Here is a 20,905-nt window from a genome sequence, read left to right as displayed (position 1 = left end):
AGGAGAACTATCACCCCAGCATTCATGTTCTCCCGCGATTCCCAGCTTCTATACATACCGCGCGTCCCAGAACCCATCAGACCATGTTCGCAAGCATTAATCCCCCGTACGCAGTCACGCGAATCGAAAGCATCACGAGACTCGAAAGAGGCCCAGGCTGCGAGAGAGAACCACGAGAATCGCCACCGGTCCGAGGATCGCTATTTTCAGGACTCGTACAATATGGGCGCATCCGCACCAGAGCCGCCGCACGTTACGCAGCCGTCCGACTTCGAGAAGACGCGCAACAGCATCGGCGCAGGCTTCAGGGAGCTTGGAGAGCTGATCAGCCATGTTCGCAAGCCGATACCAAGGGGCACCGGCAACGGGACTGATCTCGACGAAGAGGAGAAATGGCACTTTATCAAGCAGGTCGAAAGCGGCCTGCAAGATCTCTCTCACCTGGGCGTCTCCGATATCTCCAGCCTGATCGCCATGCAACATAAAGTCGCGACTGGACAAGTGATTGACGACAAGCAATATCTGATGGAGGGCTTGATCAAGGTTCGACATATTCAAACAGTCGTAATACTTCAACTGACAATGAATGCCATAGGCGGCCGCCGGTCTTCCTCAAGGGTCAGCAAACGGCAAGAAGATCACCGACTCATTTGTAACTCAACTGTGGAATGACCTACAACACCCTCCCCAGTCGTACTTGGGCGATCAGTATGCATACAGAACTGCTGATGGCTCGTATAATGTAAGATGCGAGGAGAACTTTCCATGTCTCCTGTAACCCGGGATTGAACCAACTAACAATTCATAGAGTCTAAAGTTCCCCGGAATGGGCGCGGCAAACATGCCATATGCCAGGTCGGTCAAGCCTATGACCGTGCAGCCTGGCGCCAGGCCTGATCCCGGCCTTCTCTTCGATGCGTTGATGGCTCGTCCGGAACACTACGACTATGAGGCAAACAAACATCCTAACCGTATTTCTTCGGTGCTCTTTTACGTAGCTTCTATCATAGTGCATGACTGTTTCCGTACAGACCACAAGGACTACTCCATGTCCCTCACATCCTCGTACCTAGATCTGGCTCCGCTGTACGGTAGCAACCAGGAAGAGCAGGATAGGATCAGAACTTTCAAGGACGGAAAGCTTAAACCCGACACATTTTCCGAAAAGCGACTTCTGTCTTTTCCTCCTGGTGTCAGCGTGCTACTGGTCATGTTCAATCGCTTCCACAACTACGTGGTCGAACAGCTTGCTGCGATTGACGAGGGCAAGCAGTTCTCCAAGCTCAAAGATCCCAAAGATAAAGTCTATAAAAAGTTCCCCGAGGAGACTCAGGACTGGAAAGACACAATCAAGGACAGGAAGTATGAGGAGGCGCTCTTCCAGACTGGCCGATTGATCACCTGCGGCCTCTACATCAATATCATCCTCATTGACTATGTCCGCACGATTCTGAACCTTAACCGAACGAACAGCAAATGGCAGCTTAACCCAAGAGCTCCCATCAAGGATGGTCCAGAATTAGGCGTCGGCAACCAGGTGTCCGCCGAGTTCAACCTGGTCTATCGATGGCACGCCACCGTGTCCAAGCGTGACGAGGAGTGGACAAAGCAGCTATGGGAACAGCTATTCGGTGACAGGGATGCGAACACTATTGGAGAGTACGAGTTCCTCGCGAAGCTGAAGGAAATAGATGAGAAATCTCCAAAGGATCCTGCTCAGCGTACTTTCGGGGGCCTGAAGAGGGATGACAAGACGGGACGCTTCAAGGACGACGACCTGGTTAAGATAATCACGGAGAGCATCGAGGATTGTGCAAACTCGTTCGGCGCTCAACGCGTGCCGGCGGTGATGCGAGCAATCGAGATTCTAGGCATCAAGCAGTCCCGTGCGTGGAACCTTGCCACTCTCAACGAGTTCAGGAAGCATTTCGGTCTGGAACCACACCGGACGTTCGAGGATATCAACCCCCAGGTAGCTGACGAACTGAAGAACCTTTATGATCATCCAGATCTGGTGGAGATATACCCAGGAATCGTTGCCGAGTCAGCGAAACAACCCATGGCACCAGGTTCCGGCCTCTGTCCGTCTTACACAGTCTCCAGAGCGGTACTGAGTGACGCTGTTGCACTTGTCAGAGGTGATCGCTTCTACACTGTTGACTATCACCCGAGGAAACTCACCAACTGGGGTTACAAGGAAGTTGACTTTGATCTGGACGTCAATAATGGTTGTGTGTTTTACAAGCTTTTTGCCCGCGCCTTCCCCGACCATTTCGAACCGAACTCCGTTTATGCTCACTTCCCAATGACTACGCCGGACGCGATGAAGGTCGCGCTTAAAGATCTCGAGTCTGACCATCTTTATACGTGGGAGAAGCCCAAGTTCAAGGGCGAGCACCACATGACTTTCTCATACAAGGCCGCAGATCAGATACTAGGTGATCAGAAGCTATTCAACGTGACTTGGGGACAAGCTATGGAGCTCCTCATGGGTAAGCCGGCCAAGAACTTCATGCTTGCCGGAGACGGGTACCAGAACACGGAGTCGCGTAAGAGGATGGAGAAGGCTCTCTATATCGATGGCTGGAACCAAGAAGTGCGCAAATACTACGAACACATCACACAGAAGCTTCTGCACGAGAAGAGTTACAAACTTGCTGGTAAGAAGCATGTGGACATCGTCCGTGACGTTGGCAATCTTGCACACGTTCACTTCTGCGCGGAACTCTTCATGCTTCCACTCAAGACGGACAACAGACCGGGTGTTTTCACCGAGCACGAGCTCTATCTGATCATGACTGCTGTATTCGCTGCCATCTTCTTCGACCTCGACCCAGGCTCGTCGTTTTCGCTGCGACAAAAGGCCGCCAAAGCAACGCAGACACTTGGTAAGCTTGTCGAGGCAAACGTCCAAGAAATCAAGGCAGGCGGCATCATAAGTTCGGCCATGCAGCTCATCTGGCCAGAATCATCTCCGCTCCAAGACTACGGCAAGAAGCTCATCAAGCGGCTCCTGGATACGGATACGTCAGTGCATGATCTTGTCTGGGGTCAGATCTTGGGTACTGCGGGCGGAATGGTTTCTAACCAAGGCCAACTGTTCGGACAGATTCTGGATTACTTCTTCACGAGGGGCCAAGAGCACCTCCCCGAGATCCACAGGCTCTCGAAGCTGGACGACGACGCGAGTTTCGACAAACTGATGCACTACGTCCTCGAGGCATCGCGTCTGAATGGCGAGACTGCCGTCATCCGACAGGTCACTCAAGACACAAGCATACAAGACGGCGACAAGACAATGCACGTGAAGAAGGGAGAACGAGTGTTTGTCAACCTTCGAAGCGCCTCGCATGACCCCGCCATATTCCCGGACCCGGACAAAGTCAACCTCAATCGCCCGGTAGAGTCATACATCCACCTTGGCGCCGGCCCACACCAGTGCCTCGGCCTCAAGATGACCAGGATCTCGCTCACGTCGATGCTCAAGGTCGTCGGTCGCCTGGAGAACCTGGCTCCGGTAAGAGGACCACAGGGAGAAGTCAAGAAGACGACGAAGAGGTTTTTCGAAGGCGACACGCTGCCTGAGAGCGTCCATTACCACAAGTACTTGACGGAGAATTGGGATTCGTATTTTCCGGTGCCGTGCTGTAAGTGATGCCTGAATCCTGATTGCGAGCGAGAATTTTGCTGACGCTTTTACTAGCTCTCAAGGTCTGCTGGGATTGAATGAGGTATTTGGGTTTTGGATAGATTGTTTGGCGTTGTTGTATGATAGTGTTTGTTTGGTATGAGAATCACACACGCAGGGGTTCAGCGATTTGGTTTCTTCGTTCTCGGGTTATCGTCCCTATATTCCAGTGTCGGAATTGGTGTGTTTTATGGATGGACGTTTGGCATTGCTTGGTGGTTCTGGTCTCTCTCTCTCTCTCTTTCTCTCTCTCTCGTTCCCTTCCTCCCTCCCTCTCTCCCTCCCTATCCTATCTGAATTCATGTACGAATGGCTGAAATTTAGGTATTTTGGTCAATTTGAATATATTACCTTACCTTTCTCTTAATATGCTGGCTGTTGTTATGTGTACATGTGACATGATGCACTGCTCTTGACTAGTTGTATGTACGTCCGTCGTGATATGAACATAGCGGCAGATGCGCTGTGGAGGGAGCCATGGCTCGGTATGTCCCATGGGCCGCTGACTTGCTACAAGTGCACTGCGACGGCTTCGGATATCATGTTGATGTCTCCTCAATGAATGCCTTCTTTCGAATGACGAAAAGTATAGTTAGTGTACAATTGCAGTCGTAACACACGTCTCGTCTCCCACACATGAGCGAAGCTAAGCCATCGACCCGACACCAAAAGACGAGCAAACAAGACACCCCATGTCATGTCATATCCACCATCTCTCAAGAGGAGCCTCAACTCGGCACACCCTCATAATCCCCGCGATCCGCCCCACCGACACTCCCTCTCCGCCGCCTCCCGCGCCTCGCATTCCTGCGATTCGACGCACACTTGATGAAGAACATGAGCGCCGCAACGGCAAAGATGACGACGGCCGCGACGGCAGGCACGACGACGGTGCGGGTGCGAATCTCGTTTGGGTCCTCGAGGTAGGGGCACGTGGTGTTTACGCCGACGACCCAGCAGTCTGGACGGTCGATGGCTTGGAAGTTGATGAAGATGGGGTCTGAGGCGTTGCGGGTGGTGTGATGGTCTTCGTCGGTGTCGGCGATGAGGAGGGAGAGAAGCCAGGTGTTTTCGAGGGCGGAGCGGGGAGCGCTAAAGGAGCTGTTTGGCGGGCAGCGGGAGGGGGAGGCGAAGTCGGTGAAGGGGCCTGGGGAGGGGGAGAGGGTCCAGGCGTAGGGCTGGGAGGCGATGCGGCAGGCGGCGTGGTGGTGGGATTGGCAGTTTGTTGCTTTCCAGCGGCCGTTGAGGGAGGGGTAGAGGGCGGCGCAGAGGAGGCCTTGTTGGCCGGTGGTGTCGTCGTTGTTGTCGTCGAAGTTGATGCTGTTGTTGGTGTCGTCTTTGCTGGCTGGGTCGGTGGTGTTGGGCTGGTCGGGGGCCCAGGACCAGATTGTTGCTGCGTTGGCAAAGGCGCGGTATGTGGCTGGGTCTGTGTCGGCGGACTGGCCTGCGAGCGTCTGGTTGAGGAGCGAGGAGATGCCGCAGGACGAGAGGTTGGATAGGGTGGAGAAGGTGCTGTCGCTGAGGGTTCCGCTCGCGGGGATGTTCAGGTTTGAGGTGACAGCCCAGGAGTTGTTTGTGGCTTCTGTGATTGCGGGGACTGTTCTGTCAAAGAAGCATCCTGAGCGTATGGCACCGTCGGTGCTGAGTGTAACGTTTCGCACTGCTTCCATGGTCCCAGACATGAAGATGGTATCTGCGTCTCCGCTGAAGTTGTAGTTCGACATCTGGGGGTCCACTCTGCCGATGTACGCAATCATCCGGGAGTACCGGTCGAAGTTGGTGAAGGTCTCCGTGGGCCATCCTGAAGGCGTCGAGTAGGTGTTGCCGTCTTTTTCGAGGGTAAGATAGGGGATGATAGGTGCGTCCGGGCCAGGGATCTCGAACCAGCTTTGGTTGAGGTTCGCGCGATCGATGTCGAGCATTGTTGGGGTGTATATATTTGCGGACAGGTTCGCATTGAGTGCGCCACTTAGCAGCTGGGTGCCCTGAGGGAGTTGAGAATCGGCGGGAGATGCTGCCGGACTGCTAGGGTTCGAGCTTGATGCAGCAGCATGTATGTTGAGTTCAAGGATGGTTAGATCGACAACGACTGTAGTTTCGGACGCTTGAAAGTATCCATATAGGATGTCTGCAAGCAGGGATAGGCTGCTTGTAGCTGTGCAGCTGTAGGGCCCGATCTGAAGCAGCGTTTCGTCATTGCCATTACTACTAGAGACATATGTTGCCATAGGCGAAGGAGATGTCACTATGGTGGTCGTCGTCGAGCTTACAGGAGAACTGATCTCTGATGGGGAATTCGATCCTGATAGACCTGCGGACGAGTCTTGTCTCGCCATGACTTTTGCGGCCCCAGCTTCGGTGGGAGCTGGTGGTGACCCAGTCTGGTCGTCTGATAGCACACCACTTGCGATGAAAGCCGTCGACCTTGATGAAGGTGCACTGGCGATGGATGTGTCATCTCCTGTCGACGCCGATTCCGGTACCTCTGCTGGACATAGACTCCAGACGGCCCGACCGGCATCCCAGTAGAGGTCCACTACCAACCTTTTGAATCCCATCGCCAATAGATTCGAGACGCATAGTTTGATTGCATCGTCTTCGAACCGGTTGCTCGCAAAGCAAGCCGCAGTCAATGAGACACCGGGCTTGGTGATGAAATCAATGGGGAGCTCGAACGCTACGTCGCGTTGTGACTGCACACAGGGTCAGTATGAGACAGCAGGCATCACATATCGTCAACCCAACTAAGAATGCTGTTGTCCATGGTGGCTGAGTTTCCGCATCGGGACTGGGTTGATAGGATCCGGACATCTGTATCACCCTGTACTGATCCGCAAAGGAGCCCTGCACGAAAGGATGATGAGCTCAGGTATCAACCACATATGTTATCGAGACACATATACAACAAGTCTCTCCATAGGGTCCATCTGATGATACACCGTTGTGTTGTTGCTGAGAATGTGATGCGGATTACCCGTGGATTGATGCCAAACATGCGTTCACATACAACACGAGGACGTGAGGTCATCCATTTCGGGGGTGCCAAGAGATGTGAAATTACACGCTAATGAAGTCTAATTCCGCGACTTCCGCCCACTTTCTACAGAACAACAACAATCACAAAACATCTTTCTTCCTCCGAACGTGTCAGCGAGAGTCGCGAGAGCAGCCTTCTGGTCGGGTGCGATTGATATGACGTGAGATGAGTCGGCCTCGTAATGTATGTGATGATGCAGACTTAGTCACTTGTACGTTGATGTTCTAGATCGCGGGGGACACGACCGGCAGGTAGGACTTCCGAAAGCGCAACGGTCGACATGAATCCTTTCAGTGGTCGATTCTGATAAGTCTGTAATATCTCAAGGAATCAATATACCCTCTCGTTCACGCCTCGGCCAGGCCGTAGCGCATTCCGTCGTGCGTCTCGTCTCCCAGTGGCCGCTGAAATTGGCATTGCTGCCTCGGCGAAGCAAAATGCCTGGCGAGCCTGGCGAGAATGGCGAGAAAAAAGAACAACGACGCACGGAAACCTCCATTCTAGCGATACTGGAGCAGCCGCATGCTTGTATAGTCTGTGTTATAGTTATGGCCTAGGAGGATGGTAGATCTGGGCATCCTCGGCTTCCCCACATCAGCAATAAGGCAACGCCTCCAGCGGCTTCGAAAAGGACACGGCTGGACCTCTCCCGTCGGAACCACTCACTGGAGTGGGAACACGTCCACCCACGCCTCGGCCGATGCGCTCGCCGCTCGTTGTGTATAGAGAGTGTGGAGAACGACACCCGGAAAAAGCCCTGGACGCGTGCTTCGAAGAGAATCGCCTGAACGGGCAATGCAAGCCTCGCGCCTCGACGACAGATAGACAGGCTTGAGCGAAACGAGACGTGGCTGCGGCAACTACCGTATCTGTGGAGAGATACGAATAGACTTTGACCTGGCTTCATGCATTACAGCACACCCAAGGCAGGGCAGGGCAGGCCAGGGCAGGCATCGCATCTTCATGCCATGTCGTCCAAAACAATAGAGCGGCTTCAGGATCGAAACTCTCGCCCCGCTGCACCTTCATGAGCTTGGTCCCAGGGAGTGGCGGGATCACCACTTGTCGTCAGGCTTCAGCGTTGTTGACACCACCCAAAACACGATCTGCCCCCGGCATGACTACCAGAGCGCATCAAACCACAAAACGTCCACTGGCGCCGGCCTATCGCGAAACGGCCGGGAGCGCGACGCCAGTCCATGGACGGATGCGCTTGGCGTCGTATGCTATGCTATGCCATGCGTCGGCAGCATCGCCGTCGCATTGCATCGCGCGCCGTCCCCAACGTCTGGCAGTGAGAGTGCCCGATCTCATCGGTCGGGCCCCCCGCCGCGCCGCCCATCGCACGACGACGACGCGCGCGCGCTGATCCAGCCCGCCGCCGTCAGATTGAAGAATACGGCATGATCGACAAGCAGGAATTCCGCCGTCGTCCTCGCGGGGGGTCGCTTATGCTTCTAGTGCCCACGAGACCGCCGCCTCCGGCTCGTCCCAAATCGGCAAATCAGCCATCTTTTATTTTTCGCAAAAATTGCTCCTGCAAACCTTAGCGACCTCGACCTGCACCTAGCACCTCGTATCGGCCAGCTTAGCCAGGCGACCGTTGGCGCTTCTTTTCGACTCGTCGGCGGCGCTAGAGCGTGCGAGATGATGCAGTACGATGATGATACAGGACGGTAGTGGTGGTGGTGAGAGGTAAACGGGGGGAGGGGGGTCCCTCTTCGAGCCTCGAGCCTCGAGACTCGAGTAAGCACCACTCGATGAATGCGGTCGCAGGCGCAGACTTGGGACGTCGACTGTCGATGCAGACGTCCGGAAAAGGATATCATTCGGGGGAGTTGATGCGATGTTGCCTATGTCGCCGTCCTCGTGCCTTTGTCGCCCGCCCAGCCCCCCGCCAGCCAGCGATCGTGGGTGGTAAATACACTATAAACATGTACATGGATCGAACTCGCGGATATCTAATTGCCTCGCGGTTTTGAGGCTTGGGGATTTGAGGCTTGAACCTCGACCCTCGAAACCCCCCACGGTCTGTATGTCTGTCCGTTCGTCTGTCCGTTCGTCTGTCCGTCCGTTCATATCTACCACCGGACGAGCCCAACCCAGCTCAGCCCAAAGAGCCCGACGCTGAAACTGACAGTAGTAACTATCACACCCTTACTTACTTACTTACCCACCTTCGATGACGCTGAGCAGCGGCATCATCCGCGATGTGCACTTAGCCTATGCTGTTCTGTACTGTCCTAGCCTGTATGTTCTGTCCTAGCCTGTCTTGTACTGTCCTTTCCCAGTAGGGCACGGAAGGCATACCGTAGTATACAGTATACAGTAGTATAGTAATCACTCCCAAGAAACCGAGTCTTGATAGACAGTTCTATATTCTTGACGAAACGTATAGAAGATGCATAGAATATACATAGAATATATAACATAGATCATACAGAGTAATGCACCTACAATATATACTCATTTTGGCAAATGATGTTCTTGATATTTATTGCAAGTACCACACAGTAAGATTAACTACTTGATGGATTACATGGATGATTAGACTAGCATCGGGCATTTAGTAGTGGATTCAATAACATTCAAAACAAACACTCAAACACTCATATATCTAAAAATGCGTACATATGCGCATATACATCATCTACACCCAAGCATGTCCGCCTATACACAAATCCATACCCATACCATATGGACACATATATCTCCATCACCCCTCCAGCCCAACCCTCTAGCCCCCAAAAAAAGGCACAGAAACAAGAGAAGGCGTCGTAAGACAACAATAACAACGATATAACAGCAATGCAACAATGTTATATAAGCAACGATACCGATAACGACAACGACAACGATAACGATAATGGTATAGTATGGTATAGTATGGTAAAACGATATGCTTTGCAAAGGAAAACAACAAACACAAATGTGATTGATCCCCATCCCCATCCCCATCCCCATCCCCATCATCCAGGCCCACAAAAAATCGGCAACAAGAAGCCCTTCAGAAACAAAAGCTTCTCCATCGCATTGCATTGCAAAGCCCAAGCCGCAAGACGCAAGAACGCACACGAACAAAACACCATCCCAACGCCCACGCTCGCCACGCTCATGTCAGACGTACAGATATATATATATATATGTATCAAATCACCCCCCCCAAAAAAACACCCAGAACGACCAAAACAGGTTTTTCCACATACAGTAGTAGTAATAGTCCATCCAATAAGCACATACAACAACAACAACAACCTCCTCCTCCAAGACAAACCCACAAGCAAGAAGATCAAGCCAGAATCGACGACAGAGCCATCTTCTTCGGCTCCACAGCAGGCAGCGGCGGCGTTCTCGTCACTGTGTGGGTATTCGTATTCGTATTTGTATGTGACCAGCAGGACGCATAGTTTGGATCGCGGAAGACGGGCTTCTCCATCTCGCGCGGGCTAGGCAGTTGGGGGAAGTGCTGCTGCTCGGCCGGGACGCCGCGGACCATGTGTTGCGGGCTTGGGAGGAGGAGCTGTTGTTGTTGGTGGTGCTGGTGCTGATATTGGTGGTGGTGATGCTGTTGGTGGTGGTAGGCGGGCGCGGGAGTCAAGATTGCAAGCGGGGGCGAGTCAACGTCATGATGAGCAATGGGCGCAAGGTGGAGTTTCTTGAACACCGCATCGTCGTCGCCGCCGAGTTCAGCACCGGATTTGGGCAGATAACGGAGGATGCTGGAGCGCCTGCGCTGAGAGCGTGGGGCAAGGGAGGACGAGGAAGAAGAAGAAGGAGGCAGGGTGTAGATTTCGTTTGGCGAGGTGGAGTAGTGTGGCGAGCGGGATTCGGAGCCGGAGTCTGTGACGAGGGAAGGGGGCGCGCCTTCGCCGGAGATGACGGAGACGGAGGGTGAGGGCATGGGGGTGTCGAATGCGTAGCCGGGCCGGCTGGATTGCTGGGCGGCGTGGATGCTGATGGGGGCAGGGCGTTGGCCCGGGTGTGGATATGAGGGGAAATGTGTTGCTGGCGGGAGGGCGTAGCGGGCTTGTGAGGGCTGGGCGTAGTATGCTGGGTTTGGGAAGGCGGAAGAGGAGGTGGAGGAGGAGGAGGAGGATCGGGTGTCGAGAACGGGGAGCGAAGGGCGGCGACTGCTGTCAATGTGGTGGTGGTCGAGTGTGTATGCGTGCATATCGCTGCTGTCGGACTGGCGGTGATCGGCTCCGCGTCGTCGCCTGTTCTGACCTCCGTTCCACCAGTTCTTCACCGCGTTGTCGCTTCGGCCCTTTAGCCTCCTCGCAATCTCAGCCCATCGCTTGCCCATTTCTTGCACCATCTTCTCAATCTGCTCGCCTTCCTCTGGGGTGATGGGGTCGTGGTTCAGGGTGGGTTTCAGGTTCTGGTGGAAGCGTTCCCGGCATTGCTTGGGCGACCGGCTTCCGATGGAATGTGAGATGCGGACCCAGTTTGAGGCACCATCGCGCTGCACGAGCTGGAGAAGATATAGATCTTCCTGCTGGGTCCAAGGACCACGACGTTGGTTGACCATATTATCTGCAGAAATATTCAAGACTATACAAGTGAGTTAGTGTCGATTCGGTGGTGGTCTATCAAGCAAAGAAATAGTAACAGCGTAAGTGAGATTGCGACAGAGATCCAAAAGAGAATGGACACTCTGGTCACTAGACGGCGCAAGAGAAATGATTTGTTTACCTTTGGTTCAACGTTGGAGCGTGCAGGACCGGGTAGCTGACTGTGGTCCGAGTTGTCGTAGGCTGTAACTGAGGGTTTGTGTTAGTGGAAGCTTTGATCAACAGGACGCAGCGGGCGATATAAGAAGAGCACACACTTGATGCGTAGGCGATGGGGTAGACGGTAGTAGACTTACGGATGGAGCAGGACTAGGACAGAAACAGTCACTGCAGCAAGGCCGAGGAGCAAGACGTTGGACACCTTTTTGGGCGTGATGGCGCAGGCCTAAAGAGACGCTGGCAGTGAAGGGCGATCTGAAAGTCTAGTAGGAGACTGGTGCGGACGGCAAGGGAGGCTAATGGGAAGACGGGCGTTGACGAGATCGATCTATGTGGAAGGGCGAAGTAGAGTTGACGGGAGCGTGCAGTCGAGACGGCGACGGGTGATTTGTTTGGAGAGAATTGAATGTGTGAGAGAGAGTAGAGGATGAGGCAGTAGTAGTAGTAGTAGTAATAGTTGTAGTAGTTGGTGGAGGGCGTGCAGACCCATATACACAAGCACACTCGTCACGGAGGCTGCTTTGGGCGAGCAGGGGAGAAAGGCTGAGGAAATTCCAGATCGCTGGGAGCGAGATGCTGCAGGCCATGGATACAAGCCCATGTAGCACATCGCGGGTGTCTAGGGTACGTCTGGGTCAGGACTCGTACACTCGAGACGCACCCAGGGGGGGGCCCCCCCTCCCCTTGCCCCATCCATTCATCCCCTGGCAGTCGTCAATGCTGGCGTCAGGGTTGTGGTCATTTCCATTCTCCCGCGGCGGATCGTCCTCGTACATAGATGATGATAGTATGAGGAATGCCTGCTCGGACGAACCACAAAGCACCAAAACAACAACAACGACGACGACGACAAGCATCAAGACGTCCTCAATCCGTGATTGAGGGTATGATGTATCATGACCAGGGAGAGTTTGGAGTAGCGGATATGTATAGATAGACTCAAGACCGTGTGGCACCGGGGTGGTGGTAGTCAAAATGATAAAAGTGTAGGGAGACATGATTGGCAGGCTGCACGAAGGTTTCGTGATGGTTTGGCCTCCCGCAGAGCGCCAGGAAGCCCGTTCCGTCAACGTCAACGTCAACGAAGGCCGAGTCAGGCAGGGTGAATGCGGAGAAAAAACATGATGGCGCTGGCCGAGTAATGCTTTCATTCCCCCCACGCATCCCAATGGACACGGCCGCAAAACATGATCCGGGCGGGCAGCAAGCCAGCAAGCCAGCCATTACACAGACCTCGGCAGGCAGGCTGGTTGGCTGGCAGTGGACCAGCAAGCGACGACAAGGTGGTATACGTACGGAAGAGGAGGATTACAGCTAGTTAGGTAGCGGAAGCGGCACACGGAAACAGCAAGTCGGCGTGTCGCAGTTTTATCGGAAGCGTGGCTGTCTTTGTGCTCCATTGAAGATGAGGCTTATATTGAGAGGGGCTAGCGGAGGGCAGATCCGACAGAGCGCTCACACTGACAGGCAGTGTGTGATGAGTTTTGATTATTACACAGAAGGACAGAATTGTAAGGATCCGCTCTTTCGGTCGTAAGAGTAAGGATCAATAATAATATTAACAGCGGTGGTGGTAGGCATGAAGGGATAGAAGGATGAAGCAGGGCTAGAGGATGCAGGAGTAAAGGTTGACAAGCAGAAAAGAATGAATATGGATAGGGGGTAAGTTATTGTTAGTTGTTGTTAGTTGTTAATAGATAGACGGGACCCGTGGATAGTAAGGTTGTTTGGCAAGTCGTCCAGGGCAAGGGTCCCTAGGCAGACAGGCATTTGCTTGCAAGTTTTACTCGTCTCACTCTCTCCCTCCCTGCCTGATCAGAGGAGGGCGGCTATCGCAGTCCCATGCGAGGCAGATGCAAGATGCGAGATCGATCATCCTCAAGCATGCTCATCCTCATACGAATAATATATCAGCTGTGCAAGTTCCGAAAGCCAGATCCTGCCAGCGCTAGGCCGGAAGTGGTGAATTGTGCCAGTGCAGCGAGAGGCCACGACATCGACAACGACGACGACGACGACAACGACGAAAAGGACAAGCAGGGCAAGAGGGACGAAAGCGGAAAAGGGGATATATGGTGGTAAGTGGTGTAGCATTAGAATATACCGTGCAGCAGTAGGTAGGATGTTGAAGTGAATGCGGTTGTTATGGTAGTAGTAGTGGTGGTGGTGGTGGTGACAACAAGCATCGAAGCATCCAAGACGGGCAGGCACCCGAAGCATTGGTTCAACGTTTTTCTGCTGTTACTGTTACGCCAAAGTTGCCGCCTCAGCGCTCAGGCATCATGCTGGCCTCTCTCTGTTTACCCTTGTTCGCCGCGGGGAAGGAGCCCCCCCTTCTGGCCAATCAGCTTCGGACTGGACAGAATTTGAAATACTTTATTGACCAGACAGGGTAACCGCGGTCAAACGTCGGCCTGATCCCGGTAATGCAGCCGCATCCTGTCTTGTTTACGGGTCTGTGTGTCTTGTCTGCTGCTGCTGCACTCTGCACTCTCACCACCACGACGACCATCATCTGCCACCATCTGCCACCACCACAATCACCTCTACCACCGCTACCACCTCTATAATAAATGATACCTACTCTCTACCACGTCCACGTCCATGTCCATCCATGTCGGCTGCTCCAAAACGGGTAACACCAATGCCGCGCCCATAGCCCCCCTTTAAGTTGCCCCCGGTCCACACACCTCGTCATTGACCTGGCACAAACCCACAAAACAAAGTACACATGTGGTAGTCGTAGTCGTAGTGTGTTATTACTATTATTATTATAGTAATAACAATAAGAATAGTGATAATAATGCTGCTACCGCTACTACCAATACGACTTTGACAGTCGAGAATGGAACGCTTCCTACGCTTCTCCCTATACGGCCCCCCCTCCCCCTCTTCTTACAAGTTCGTTCATACACACACACACAGCTCGTATAGCTAATCTATCTCAGACTTGTCAAACCTGTCATCCTGGCCCTTGTCTTTCTTGTCGACGCGGCGCTGTCCTGTCCGTGCTCTCAACGAGGCTCCGGTGCTAGTTAGTATATGGCTACTTTAGTTACCTTAATTAATGGTTGCTTGCCTATGACCGTTGAGCAGCCCCGGCGCGCCCGTTCGCGCTGTTGGCCCGAGGGGGGCGCGTGTGGAGTCGTGGACAAAAGAGAGAGAAAGGAAAGAAAGAAAGGAGGCCAGCCACGTGGAGGACAGACTACGGAGATGCCAGTGAGGAACATTCAAGACGCTTACACATTCTTCTGTAGAATGTGCGCGCGTGAGTTTGTGTAGATGTGTATATATAAGTACATATATATATATATATACATGTACATGTGTATGTACATGTGGCTGTTGTGCCGCGTGAAGTGTGAAGAAGAAGGACCCGACGAAGTGGACGAGAGAGCGAGAGAGAGAGAGAGAGAGGGAGTGGGTTAAGCTATGATTGGGCGGGCACTAAGTTGACAGCCTGCTCCCTGCGGCAAGTCCCTGCTCCCTGCTTCCCTGGGCAAAAAAGCCATATTCGCCAGTTTTTGCTGGATCCAGCCAGAGCGGCGCATGGGTGACAACAACGAGACGAGGGTAAGTGATTAAATAAGGGAGAGATGGTAGTGTGTTGGTAATTGGTGGTAGGTGGAGGTAATTAGGTGATGCATGGATTTGCAATTCCAGCAGGCTGGGGGTGCCCGTTAGACTAGGCTGAAGGCGTGGTAGTTCCCGGGCGGTATGTGACGTGGTGTGCGCTGCCTGTGCTTCAATCTGCGCGCCTGTCACACACACTTCATTAGGCTCGCTAGTACAGTAGGTAGTAGTAGATTGCACATTCGGCCGAAGACCCCCACACTCTTCCCAACTTCAGGGCTAGCTATGACCAACCAAACTGCCGCCGTCGGCCCCAAGTCAAGTGCATTGCATGCCCTGTAATACCTGCCCCATGCCTTGTAGTACCGGGCCCATGCCTGGTAATACCCCATCCATGCCTGCTAATACTCTGCCCCGGCTTTCCCGTGAGCTTGGGAAGGAAAAGAGAGAGAGAGAGAGAGACACAACGGCCGTCCCGACAGTACAAATTCCATCCATGCGTTCCAGTTGCCGCCGCCGCCACCGCCGCCTCCTCTGTCGTGCTCACTCACTCACGCCCCAAGTTAATGATAATCCCAGCATCAGCCTGACACACGACACACGGGAGGCAAGTAAAGTGGTGGAATGGCTGGATCAAGCAGTTGGAATTTCCTGTTGTTGTTTGGGGTTTCCGCGCCAAGGGAACGGTCCTTCCCGGGAACTGCCCTGGTGGTGCTGGTAGTATGTACTAGGTATTATTATAGTGGACAATGGGATGGAATGGGATGCCATGCCATGCCATCATCATGTACGACGACGACGGCAATGTTACACGCAAAGACACTTGAGGAAAACACACGCAACGTGTGTGATGCCGCGTTGTCGTCCTCGTCCTCGTCCTCGCCCATCCCGGCCCCGACACAGAGGACCGGAAACTGTCTGGCAAGTGTCACGATAAAGGTATCCTGGGCGCTGGGACACATACACACACACACACACACATGTCGTACTCTGTCATAGGCAATGTCGTGCAAAACAACCCATCTCCCCCGTCTTAGAAACGGAGCAAACGCTGTGCCTGAATGAGCGATCAGCATAGACCCGGGCCGCAGCAGCAGTAGCGGCGGCGGCAGCAGCAGCAGCAGCAGCATCATGATCATCGATGTTGGATGCTGTGGATGCTGGATGCTGGATGCTGGATGCTGGATGCTGGATGCTGGATGCTGGATGCTGGATGCTAGATGCTGGATACCATACCGGATGTACACTGCTGCTGCGACTGATGGAAATGAGACATGCCATCACCTGCAATTCCATTCCGTGTAACATCAACAACAACTGTGCTTTCCCAAACAAGCATGCCCATACGGGATCCCCATGCCAGTCAATCGAGGTACCTACGACTACTTACATCCCTCGCTAGTTCGAGCATGGATCTGTGCGCGCGACCAGAAATGGGTTTCCGTTTCTTTGTACGATGGAGATTGTATAGATCTCTGGGATCCCACCATCTCGGACAAGCCAGGGCAAGGGACTGGCAGGGGGAGGGGGGCTGCTTTGCTGCTGGATCCACAACATAGATCAAACATCCCATCCAGCCATCATCCGTCGTCGTCGTCGTCGTCGGCTTCTTCCATCACCAGATTAACGAGAGCATATCAAAGGCCCTTCTCTCGCCGCTGCTTCCGGGGCCAATCATGACTGGCCTTTCTGCGCGCGCGTTCCTCCTCCTTGTTTAGATGTACGGTACATAGCAATGTGTGCTGGTATGTATGATTGTGTTGATTAAGCAGCGTATGCCATTCATGGATGTGAAACGGATCGTATGTAATGAAGCAGCATATGCCCGTGGATCCAAGTGCTGGCGTCGTCGGCAAAGAGCAGAGCCACAGCCACAGCCACCCACTCACCACACAGCTGGCACCTACAGTACGCGCGGGCAACGGGTGTCAAAAATCTTGCTGCTGGACCCGACAGCACGGAGCCCCAGCAGCAGCGACAGCAGCGGGTAGACGCCATCTGCTCGGATGCTCGTGCCTGGTCTCCCTCCTGTTTTCTTGAACAATGCACAACGACAACCAAGCGACATTGCGACTTGAGAAAAGAGTCATGTCTTTTGGATATATATTATTGATTATTATGGGGACCTGATCGCCTTTGCCCGCTGCCATCTTTTCGCGCGCCGTCGTCGCTGCTTGCTGGTTGCGCGACACATTGACGGGCGCCGATCAGGCCAGCTATGACTCGCTCACAACACAACACAATGCCATCTTTTCCCATCTCTCACGTTTAGCCGCCGCTCACTTCGAGTGTGGTGGATGACATTACACATGTGGACATGGAACATGGGAACATGCACGACCGACTCGCGGTTTAGCATTCGAGAAAGTGATGGGCTGCTCCCACTGGGCACTGGTAGGCTGGCTGGCTGGCTGGCCGACTAGCTGCTCCCAAGTACCCAAGTGTTCAGTAATCTGGGTCTACGCCTATCAAACGGGCGGGCTGCCGCCCGGCGCGCAAGGAGCCCCAGCAACGTCAACGTCACCGTCCAGCTGCTTGGCCTGTCATTGGGGGGTTTCGGGAAACGAGACAAAGGAGGGGGGGGGGGGGAGGGGGGGACAGGGTAGAAGACATGGCATGGATATGCTGGATGATGGGATGATGCATCTGCTCTGCATCAGATCCCTTGATCTTCTTTGATCGCAGCTATCCCGGTCTTTTCCAATAACTCTCTATTCTATTCTCTACACACTCCACACACTTACTCTACTCTACTCTGCTCGTCCTCTCTACTAATTACTACACTATCCCAAGGGACCAGGACCAGGACCCAGCATTCCTACCCCATCTCTTCGCACCGAGCATTTCCGTTTATAGCTTTTCGGCATAATCTCTCTCTCTCTCTTCCTCCTCGTTAATCTCCTTTCAGCTGGGCCTCTCTCTCTTTTTCTTGCTTGGCTCGCTAATAGAGGTCATTCCTTCATTCCTTCCGGTGCTACTTTTACTATACTGTAATAACAAATCTTTTCCTTCTAAGCCACCACCCATGCTGGTATTAATTTGTTCGGTCGACCCTGTATGTGCAGCACGAACAGCCGGACAGGGGACCTGACTACTGACTGCGCGTCGTCGTCGTGGAGGAGGAGGACGCCCCGCCATGTCCGACCCCGAGTCTCCTTTCACCAAAGGCTTGCACTCCCTGCTTCGGGACTAGCGCTGCCGTGCTCCCTTACTTGCCCTGCCCTTAATCGCCCTGCTCTGCCCGTGCCTGTCTGCCATGGCGAACAACTCTGATAACCCATGATCCCGGGGAACATCGCCAATCCCAAACTTTCATCCTTTTTTTCTTTCTTCTTTCCTGCTTGCTTGCTTGCTTGCTTGCTTGCTTTCTTTCTTTCTGATCCCAACCGACCGCTGTGTCCTGTCCCGCTCTACTCCGGGCAGGGGTTCTTTGACCTGGGCAATTAGATGGTTTATTGCCTATTCCATCCATCCATCCATCCATCTACCTTGCCCTGACCCTGACCCTACCCTGCCTTTCTTTGCCCTGCTATCCGCACACTGTGTACACATGTGACCATCTAGATGTCTAGACAGGAACAGGTCCTGTTGTACTCCGCGGAAAGTGTCTTACTAGCCAATGGCAGGTCGGCTAGCTGGCTACGACACACCAGACCCTCGGCCGAACGTCTGTCATTGCGTGCGTGGGTGTGCGTGCCGTGCCCTGTGTCAACAACAGTCGGGACTTTTCTAGTCTTTTGTCCTTCTTCGTAGTACCTAGTATTGATCAAGGATGGATAGATACACGGGGGGGCATAATAGAATGAAATAGAACAGACGCATGTTGTCTCTCAACAATTACGTCGTCGTCGTCGTCGTCGTCGTCGTCGTCTCAACCCCTTTTTTTTTTCAACCTCTAAACGACCGACTGAACCTACGCACGCACATAGCTATGCCGAGATGTTCGCCCAAGAAAAAAAAAACTATAAAAACAGAAAGAAGAATAAAACCGTTCGTGCAGATCTGATCTTGCCCTTTCCGAACTGAATTACACCCCCCCACAAGCCCTTCAAGCCCCCGAAGCGCTAAACACACGGCCGTTGGCGATGAATGTCTGGATCTGGAGTTTTTCAAACGTCTGTTTGCGCGGGCGGGCTTGGTCGTTGGTATTTGGTTCGTGGTGGTATGTAGTATGTAGTATGTAGTTCTTGCTTGCCGGATAGCTAGCCAGTCAACCAGACAGCCAGATAAATACTATCCCCGTACTCCAATTACAACAACCAAGCCAATGCACACACGCACACACAACCCAGGTAAAGCCCCAACGTCAACATCCAAACAGTACGCAGGAGAGATCCGAAGAGGGGACGAGAGCACGGGGGGAGAAAACAGGCGAGACAGACTGCCGATGCCGAGACGAACCATTTGGAATTCTGGACTTCGTCCCGTATGGCTGGGCTCGTGAGTGCGTGCGTACGTGCGTGCGTGCGTGCGTGCGTGCGCCATATCGAGACTACGGGCAGCAGACAGGCAGATAGGCGAGATGGCGGGTAGAGATGATGAGAGAGAGAGGTAGTGGGCAGTTGTTATGTACCTACCTATAAGAAGGAGATGAAGAAGAAGAAGAAGGAATTGTATGTCATGTAATTATATCGTATGTCTTTCCATATGTATGTATTGCAATTGCATCCCAGCCCCTCCTCCTCCTAGGCACGTTATTTTACATTCTTGGCTTTCGGCTTTTAGAGTTTTTTGAGTTTTTGGCTTCCGGGCTTTTTTTTTGGTTTTGGCACCGACCAGTTTCTGCAGTGTGACGACGATTGGGGGAGGGTTTTTTTTTTGACAAATATTGCTCTCGTTTTTGTCTTGTTTTTACTTTCTTGGATTTTCTTAACGCTTTTTTGTGTCTTGTTCTTTGTGTCTTTGTCTCTGTCTCTGTCTTTTTCTTTTTCTTCTCTTTTCCTCGTGTCTTGCAGATTGGCAGATTCGCTCGCTCGCTGGCTGGCTGGCTGGCTGGCTCGGTCTGCTGGCCGACAGGTTGCATGCACACTGGCACATTGGCACGTTGGCACATTGACACCACTTTGCATGCATGAATCAAGTGATGATGATATTGTGTGTTCGTTTACAAGTTAGGAGAGATTCATTGCTATGACATATACTCCTCATGCCATACTCATACCTAGGACGAGAGACGGGAAAGAAAGGGGAGGAGACCGATAGGCAGGCAAGTAGTAGATAGGCACGAACAAAAAATAAATCAATACATACACATACCAGCGCCCAGCCAGCCATGAATCCCTCCATCCTCAACACCCAACCTCGCATTGTCAAGGCAACGCAACGCAACGCCAGGCACGACAAGATAAAGCAAGGAAAGAGCAAGTAACTAAGATCCCGCACCCTTTGTGGGCCACCCGCCCCTCCTTCCCCAATCAATTATGCGATTTCACGATTTTACGATTCGCGATCTGCGATCTGCGATTCGCACGGCCGGCCGCCGTCCTCCCCTCGTCCTCGGGCGGCTCGGGGGGGGTGAGTGAGGGAGGGGGCGGCGTGTGCTGTGAGAAGCGTGTTTGCAGTTTTAGCAGTAGTGTCCATCTGTGAGGGAAGTGAGTTCTGGAGGGTTCCTCAAGCGTCCAGCGTATTTTAGTGTTCTAAATGTTCGAAACAAAGCTTTACTGAGTAATCATGTAGTCATTAGTTTAGCCGAAGTAATCTCTGGTACACTTCTATCCGCCTCTTATTCTTCTCTCTTTCTCTTTCTCTCTCCCTCTCTTCCTTCTCCTCTCTCTCTATAGTATATATAATTTTAACTAATTTTAACCTTATAGGCTTTAAAATAACATATATACACGTATTTTTGACTGATTTTGACTGATTTTGACTGATTTTGAC

The 20,905-nt window shown here is 52.8% G+C and overlaps 7 protein-coding genes across 7 annotated transcripts; 2 read left to right on the top strand and 5 right to left on the bottom strand.

The window, feature by feature from the left end:
• Positions 1–222: 222 nt before the first annotated feature.
• Positions 223–3,726, top strand: EJ05DRAFT_436627 (uncharacterized protein; the record flags this gene model as incomplete). The annotated part of the gene is made up of 4 exons (XM_033741757.1): positions 223–543; positions 596–742; positions 809–3,647; positions 3,704–3,726. The coding sequence occupies 4 exons, from the start codon at positions 223–225 to the stop codon at positions 3,724–3,726; spliced, it is 3,330 nt and encodes a 1,109-aa protein (XP_033603070.1).
• Positions 3,727–4,253: 527 nt separating this feature from the next.
• On the bottom strand, positions 4,254–6,693 carry EJ05DRAFT_290903 (uncharacterized protein). The gene is made up of 2 exons (XM_033740529.1): positions 6,434–6,693; positions 4,254–6,381 (listed from the first exon to the last, which is right to left on the bottom strand). The coding sequence occupies exons 1-2, from the start codon at positions 6,497–6,499 to the stop codon at positions 4,417–4,419; spliced, it is 2,031 nt and encodes a 676-aa protein (XP_033603069.1). The 5' UTR covers positions 6,500–6,693; the 3' UTR covers positions 4,254–4,416.
• A 2,604-nt stretch (positions 6,694–9,297) lies between these two features.
• EJ05DRAFT_290799 (uncharacterized protein) lies at positions 9,298–9,889 on the bottom strand. Its single transcript, XM_033740527.1, has one exon. It carries the CDS (start codon positions 9,762–9,764, stop codon positions 9,396–9,398), a length of 369 nt encoding a protein of 122 aa, XP_033603068.1. The 5' UTR covers positions 9,765–9,889; the 3' UTR covers positions 9,298–9,395.
• EJ05DRAFT_290802 (uncharacterized protein) lies at positions 9,890–11,626 on the bottom strand. Its single transcript, XM_033740528.1, has 3 exons — positions 11,593–11,626; positions 11,418–11,485; positions 9,890–11,276 (listed from the first exon to the last, which is right to left on the bottom strand). The coding sequence occupies exon 3, from the start codon at positions 11,251–11,253 to the stop codon at positions 10,015–10,017; it is 1,239 nt and encodes a 412-aa protein (XP_033603067.1). The 5' UTR covers positions 11,254–11,276; positions 11,418–11,485; positions 11,593–11,626; the 3' UTR covers positions 9,890–10,014.
• A 1,689-nt stretch (positions 11,627–13,315) lies between these two features.
• EJ05DRAFT_498569 (uncharacterized protein) lies at positions 13,316–13,851 on the top strand (the record flags this gene model as incomplete). Its single annotated transcript, XM_033746704.1, has 2 exons — positions 13,316–13,533; positions 13,614–13,851. The coding sequence occupies 2 exons, from the start codon at positions 13,316–13,318 to the stop codon at positions 13,849–13,851; spliced, it is 456 nt and encodes a 151-aa protein (XP_033603066.1).
• Positions 13,852–15,609: 1,758 nt separating this feature from the next.
• On the bottom strand, positions 15,610–16,263 carry EJ05DRAFT_525738 (uncharacterized protein; the record flags this gene model as incomplete). The annotated part of the gene is made up of 2 exons (XM_033748851.1): positions 15,610–15,755; positions 15,867–16,263. Coding segments are annotated over 2 exons (543 nt in total), but the record flags the coding sequence as incomplete, so codon positions are not given.
• A 3,360-nt stretch (positions 16,264–19,623) lies between these two features.
• Positions 19,624–20,276, bottom strand: EJ05DRAFT_474472 (uncharacterized protein). Its single transcript, XM_033743608.1, has one exon. The coding sequence runs from the start codon at positions 20,079–20,081 to the stop codon at positions 19,728–19,730; it is 354 nt and encodes a 117-aa protein (XP_033603064.1). The 5' UTR covers positions 20,082–20,276; the 3' UTR covers positions 19,624–19,727.
• Between the last annotated feature and the right edge of the window lie 629 nt (positions 20,277–20,905).

Source organism: Pseudovirgaria hyperparasitica (assembly GCF_010093815.1).
Source record: "Pseudovirgaria hyperparasitica strain CBS 121739 unplaced genomic scaffold EJ05scaffold_4, whole genome shotgun sequence".
Lineage (NCBI taxonomy): Eukaryota > Fungi > Ascomycota > Dothideomycetes > Acrospermales > Acrospermaceae > Pseudovirgaria > Pseudovirgaria hyperparasitica.
This window is presented reverse-complemented; position numbering and strand designations above follow the sequence as displayed.